The sequence below is a fragment of the Choristoneura fumiferana genome, chromosome 12, assembly GCF_025370935.1.
Source record: "Choristoneura fumiferana chromosome 12, NRCan_CFum_1, whole genome shotgun sequence".
Lineage (NCBI taxonomy): Eukaryota > Metazoa > Arthropoda > Insecta > Lepidoptera > Tortricidae > Choristoneura > Choristoneura fumiferana.
In genome coordinates this window covers 6,421,233-6,427,683 of record NC_133483.1, presented here as the reverse complement: position 1 = coordinate 6,427,683, position 6,451 = coordinate 6,421,233, and the positions used below count along the sequence as shown (strand labels likewise).

Here is a 6,451-nt window from a genome sequence, read left to right as displayed (position 1 = left end):
GTTTAATTATTTATTTATTTATTAATTAGGTACAATTACATATTGTAAACAACAACACAACTTAAATATTACAAGAATAACATGAGAATGTCTACAACACGATTACAATTTTATTGTACACAGCATTTAAGCACACCATAATTACTCTCATTACCTAATTTCTAATTACAAACTTGTACCTATACAATACTTGTTGTAATATTATATATACTGAGCGGCAAAAAATCTGGCCCTCAAATGTATGCAGAATTGGTGGGCCAAATTTTCAAAGTCAAAGTCAAAATATCTTTATTCAATTTAGGCTGTAACAAACACTTATGAATGTCAAAAAAAAAAATCTACCACCTTTTGTACCGCTGAGTATATTTGAAACTTTAGAATATCTACAAAATCAAATTTAATAAAACTTGGTTATAATCTGTTCCTTAATTTAAATCTTCTAAAGTATTAGAAACTTTAGAATATCTACAAAATCAAATTTAATAAAACTTGGTTATAATCTGTTCCTTAATTTAAATCTTCTAAAGTATTAACGAGTCTTTTTGATGAACGTACGTTATTTTAATATAAATAATGTCTTAAGTTAATGTATGAGGTATTTTGCATGGTATAATGTATCTGATATTCTGGTCCGCAGGTACCTATGTACAGAGTTGCAAAAAATGTATTCACGGTCTTAATGTTAAGTGCATAAAGCCGTGTATACATATTTTTGTAACTTTGGCCGTGTCGATATTTTTGCCCTTGACTGTACAGTCACCAGCACCAATATCAGACACAACAAAGCGTGTATAACTATCTAATACGACTCTTTTTGTAGGGCCGGAAGGACGTGTCAGATATTTTTGTACTGTGGTAGATATTAATACAGGTGATATTATGTTGTCACGTAACATGCTAAATTACTCATGCTACTTATACTTAGAAACTAAAAATCACAGAGAAAAGTGTCAGTGGCGGTTAACTTCAATAGTTTTATCAATTTTCATTCCAGAGACACTCGGCGGGTGCACTACCCGGCACTAAAGAGCTGCCATTTTGTGTGGCAGCTTATCCAGCGTACCTAGCAGAGCTTACTGTAGAAAATATAACGATAACTCACTTTCTTTTGCACGTGATGCGATTTGCGATGCCTTTGACCAGACTGCATGATGCTCAGAAAAATAATGCGCAGAATACGTTCGGCGTAACTAACACGTTGATAACTTTAATGGACCTACAATGTAGCCATCACCAGTTCCTTTGACAAAAGTTACATAATTGCTCTAACTACAGCTTAAATCGTTGCAGGCAATTACCCTGTCCGATACAGGCGTCTAAATGCGATGTGTACTGCGTCATTTCCCTTCACAGTTGGGTATTACAGTACGGTCACCTATAGAAGATTTTATTTGAAAAAAAACACTGAAATAGCCCTTTATAAGATGTTACTTGACTAAGCAGTTACCATCAACTACATATTTGTATAAACGCGTTAGAAATGCAAAAAGTGTCAAATAAGTATACTAAGTGTCTCTACCCTTTAGACAAAGACAAATAGAACGTGCTGATTAGACTGTTTCTTACCTATTAATGTATGTACAAAGCCTCATATTTACCAAACGCCACAGTGTTAAGGGAGAAATGACTGATTTAAGATTTAATTCTTCGGAACATATTTTTTTTATATTCATCTAATCCAATAATTTAGGCATCGTCCTAATAGTACGCGATGCGCGATCATCGCGCGAACTAAGCGATGCGACCATCGCGTGTGCACGCGATCAAACATATTAGTAGAAGATCCGAACTTGAAAAGATCTTCACCGGTCTGATAATAGAATGAAATGTATTTTTATAATAAATTTAGTATTTTAGAAAACGTATTAGAAATGATTTTGCTAAAAATGCTGGACAGGCAGTTTTTTTATTTTATTTTTAATGATTTTTAATTAAATGTAGACAACCCTATATCAACGTGTTCACAATAAAATGGCGCTTACGTTGATATACAATTTTTTCTATTATCTTATCAAGTGAAAGTAAATGACGTCGACATACCTGTTTAAGTTTATACCTGGCAACCCAGTAGTTCGTCCAGGTAAACAATAGCAAACCCAACGTCTACATATTCTATATGTATTATACTTTTAAGTTAATGTAAAATTGTCTTATAATCTCGATGATGCAACAAAAATTTATTAAAAATCTTTTTTTTAATAATTAAAAATAGCCTGTCCAGGATTTTTTTAGCAAATCCATTTCTAATATATTTTCTAAAATACTAAATTTATTATAAAATACATTTCATTCTATTATCATACCGGTGAAGATCTTTTCAAGTTCGGATCTTAAGACTATATTGAACTCGAATAGGTGTCTTAACTGACAATCGATGGTTGCATCGCTTACTCGCGCGATTATCGCGCATTCGCGTTCTATTAGGACGATGCCTAACAATGTTAAACATCACTGAGACTGATCTCTACTCAAGACTTCAGTCTGTATCCAGAGGGTAGAGACTTTCTATAAGTTAATCAGCTTGCTGTCAAATACGTTTAAGCATGCCATAGCACAGTTTTAGAGTACAAGAGCAAAAACCGACTGGCAGTGTGTTATCAACCTCGGTACTGCCACTGCACTGATCGATGGAACTATATTATACCAAAAAATTTATATTTAAATTACATACTATGACAACTAACGTAGCTGGTCTGACATTTTTGATTATCAAGGCTATTGCGTCTTTTGCTAACTTCCCTTGTTAATCTGTTCGGAGATTGTATTATATAGGTACCTAGAGTCATTCACGATGACGCGTGCCGTGGTTCTTATTACAATGTCATTAATGTCTAATTTTGACAAAATCACGCGTCTTCGTGGATGACACTAGGTATAACATTACCGCACTGGAGCGGTGGCGGGCGGGGCTTCATCTGCAGGCGCAGGAGCTCGTGGCCGTGGCCCGTGGGGCAGAAATAGTTTTGGTTGCAATACAGGTCATTCTCAGTGGTTCTTGAACGCATGGTAGAGGATTTAATATATCGATGTAGATAAAGTAATGTATGCAACTGTACGTAATTACTAACTGTAAGTAATGTACGTAAGTACGCACTAGGTATAATTATGACTATGGCTCAATAAACTGAAATTCAATATTGATTTAAAGTGTGAATAAAGTTAAACTTTAATTAATTATTAAATTGACATTATTGAAATTAGATAGATTAAAAAACGGGCCGTGGAGTAGCAAAGTTATTACATTGAATTCATAGCAGAGACGCCTAATTCAATTCATTATCTATGTGGATATTATTTTGAAAATAAACACAAAGCATCCAACAGTGATGTTCATAAGACCTGAGGTGTAGCAGTATTGTACTAGTGTTTTCCCCGAGTTTTTATGTTGTAAAAAGAAATCCCACATCTACCCACTGCTGGGCAAATGCCTCTTAATTTTCACGCCACTTTGCCTTGTCCTGTGTTAGTCTCATCCACAGTTTACCAACCGACTGCCAGATGCCATCCGACCAATGGGATCCCCCTATCATAAAAAATACTACAAACGCACTTTGAAAAGTTGATTTAATATTTTACACAATTTTAAAAATAACTCGAGGAAAGTCTAGAATACATACATACATACATACAGACATAGCCAAGATTTTTAATTAAGCAAACGCTGACAAAATGTACGGCAGCAACAGCGGAAAGAATGTGAAGCTCGTTGTCGTCATGCCGTCTACATGTATATAGCAGTATTAAGACGAGTAATTGCTGGTAATTTCGGTATCCTACACAATTTTCCCAAAATGTGACAAGTTAATTAAACATACGCCACCTTTAGCGGCTGAAAATTTATATGGCTTTTGATATAACGTACGAATACGAATTGTTACATCAGGAGACGTAATTACACGTTTCTATTTGAAATACGGTTTCTTCGTTCTGGAGTTGCTAGGACAGACTTATTAATTATTTTTGACAAAAATCTAGTTTTAATGGTAGATGTCATTAAATCCAAAGATCAAAATCGTTATATTAAAGCATGAGCTAAACTATCCAGCATAGCAATGCGTGCAATTTATTTTACAATAACTCATTCGGATAATTTATAATGAACTGAAAAGGAAGAATAAGAGGAATCACTTGTATAAGTTAAGTACCTATATTGTACGGAAACTAACTAGTTAACTTTGCTCGTCTGTGTACATATCCATCAATTACCCAAGCGACACACCCTTCAAATGACGAGATCGTGAATTCTATTTTATTTGAAATACAAGAAGTACCGAGGACACAGCTTGACACATCCAATCTGTAGTATGTATGCAAAAACTCTCAACTTATTTCCATGGTAAATTCAATTTGTTCTCTCATCCTTCAAGGACGTGGCAAAGATCTCATAAATCGGCGCTGCCTATTTATTGGCTTTGCTCGCTCAACATAAACTTTGGTATCCATTAACTTGATTGTTGTTTGCTTTCGTCAGTAAATCAAGGATCAATTTTAAAGGATTTTGATCGTAAAATAAGTTTTGAGCTGTGTATTTTTGGAAGAGATCCTAGCGGATTATATATAGCAATTTAAGATGCTACTGTAGCCCCTACATCCTGTAGGTAAGTAGTACTGTTAGAGTAGGTGTTTCGTCACATCCTGATTTACATTAATCTAATTTGGGAGAAATCATTTAACTTAATTGTTATAATACGGTTTCCTATCTGTTGTCAATTCTAGACGTAGATCAATTAAAAAGTCGACATCAAACAAATTGAAGTGTATGGTGCTGGTTTCCAACAAACATGTTCGTGTGAGCCGTTCAGTCGTTGACATTAAAAAAAAAACGAACATGAGAATAAAATAAACTGTGGCATTCACACGAAGTCTAATTTTCCCTACATATTAGAAATTATGGCTTGCTGTACTTGTATTCTTATGAATTATTTTGTTATTAATACTTACTTGGATACTGGCACGTTGGTGAGAGATAGAAAGTTGTTGCGAACACTGCGCAGACTCGCTAGCACCTGGGCGAAGGGTGTAACTATCAGGTCTTCTCCGTGACTGTGGACAAAAATTAACCCTATTATAATCATAATCACGCACAATACAGAACAAGGTGAACTTAAATCTATAATGGCATGCAGACGTACAGCACAAATTAAGACTTCGGAAAAATCGACTACAAAGCTTCGTCCAAAAGTTGATTTTTATAGTAGCGGTTTTTCAAAACAAACCACGTACCAGAATGTTTAAGAGGAGGAGATCATTGGAGTGTAATTGAAGATAAACAAAATAGATTACTCCATGCTCATTGCTTTAGGTGTAAACAAAGGAAATTTTTCCTGGAAAAGAAAATCCCCGGAAGGTCAGCAATTAGGAGACAAGAAGGGCGGAGAGGTCGATAAAGAGACAGGTCGTGATATTTTCGTTTCCATCCTTCCTCTCTCAATAGATGGAAAACTAAATCGTAATTGACAGGCTCGTATTAAATGTGGTATCTATTAGTCGGAACTGAAATAAATATTTGGAGTAGTTATGCGTATAAAGCCGCGGCTAACCACCACCCATAAGGGTGCAAAAGCCAAAAGCCCAAAAGCAGAAATTTTCAAAATCCCGTGCTATGTTTTTTCTAAGAAAAATGATTACTTGATTAGTACCAAAATATGAACAGAGATTGCTTTGTAAACGAGACAGACCAGAAAAAATTAGGTAAGAGAATATAATATCTATTAAATAAGTTTTTCTACGGCTGCGCGACATCAGAAATTCTACGAACGTTAATAGAGTTTCAGGCTAAATCTGTATCTTCAAATTTAACACTCCCGATCTTGTAAAGGTAAAATTTGTCCCGACAAGGTACGTAAACCTTGTGTCAAAGTTTAATTGACATTTAAGTTCGACGTTCCTTCGAAGTTGGGAAACATCTTCGGTAAAGGTAGGTAGGGATTGTTTTAAACGATAATCAACATCGCTATCTATCAACGGGTTCATTACAAACTAATTTCGTTGGGTCAATTCTCTCACAATATAGGAAACACTATGCATAAATTACAGCAACCCTGGAAACAGGAAGGTAAAGCTACAGGCATGCTGTCACTCGAAGAAACTAGCGCACTCATTTTACTATGAAAACAGACAAGGTACAAACTTGAACGGACTATAAATCAAAAGAAGTTTTATACAATTTATACGACATGCTTTAAAATACCAGTGACAAAGTTTTTGAAAATATTATATTCTAGCTATTGCCCGTGACTTTTTCTGCGACCCGGTCAGCTGTTTCCGCCAAAGATGTGCTCTGGGAGAATAGGTTACCTAAAGAATTACCTAAAGAGTCCCAAAGTAAACAAAGCTTGCACTATGGATACTATAGGCAACGGAAAAACATACTTATATAGATAAATACTACATACTTAAATACATATTAAACATCCAAGACCCGAGAACAAACATTCGTATATTCATACAA

The 6,451-nt window shown here is 35.0% G+C and overlaps 1 protein-coding gene across 15 annotated transcripts in view; it reads right to left on the bottom strand.

Annotated features, from left to right (window-relative positions):
- Positions 1-6,451, bottom strand: part of dnc (phosphodiesterase dunce) — a 551,064-nt gene that overhangs the window by 72,215 nt on the left and 472,398 nt on the right. For all 15 annotated transcript variants that reach the window (XM_074095100.1, XM_074095096.1, XM_074095099.1 and 12 more), the window contains one exon: positions 4,942-5,043. In XM_074095100.1, the coding sequence (XP_073951201.1) occupies positions 4,942-5,043 (102 nt within the window). The remainder of the gene's footprint in view (positions 1-4,941; positions 5,044-6,451) is intronic.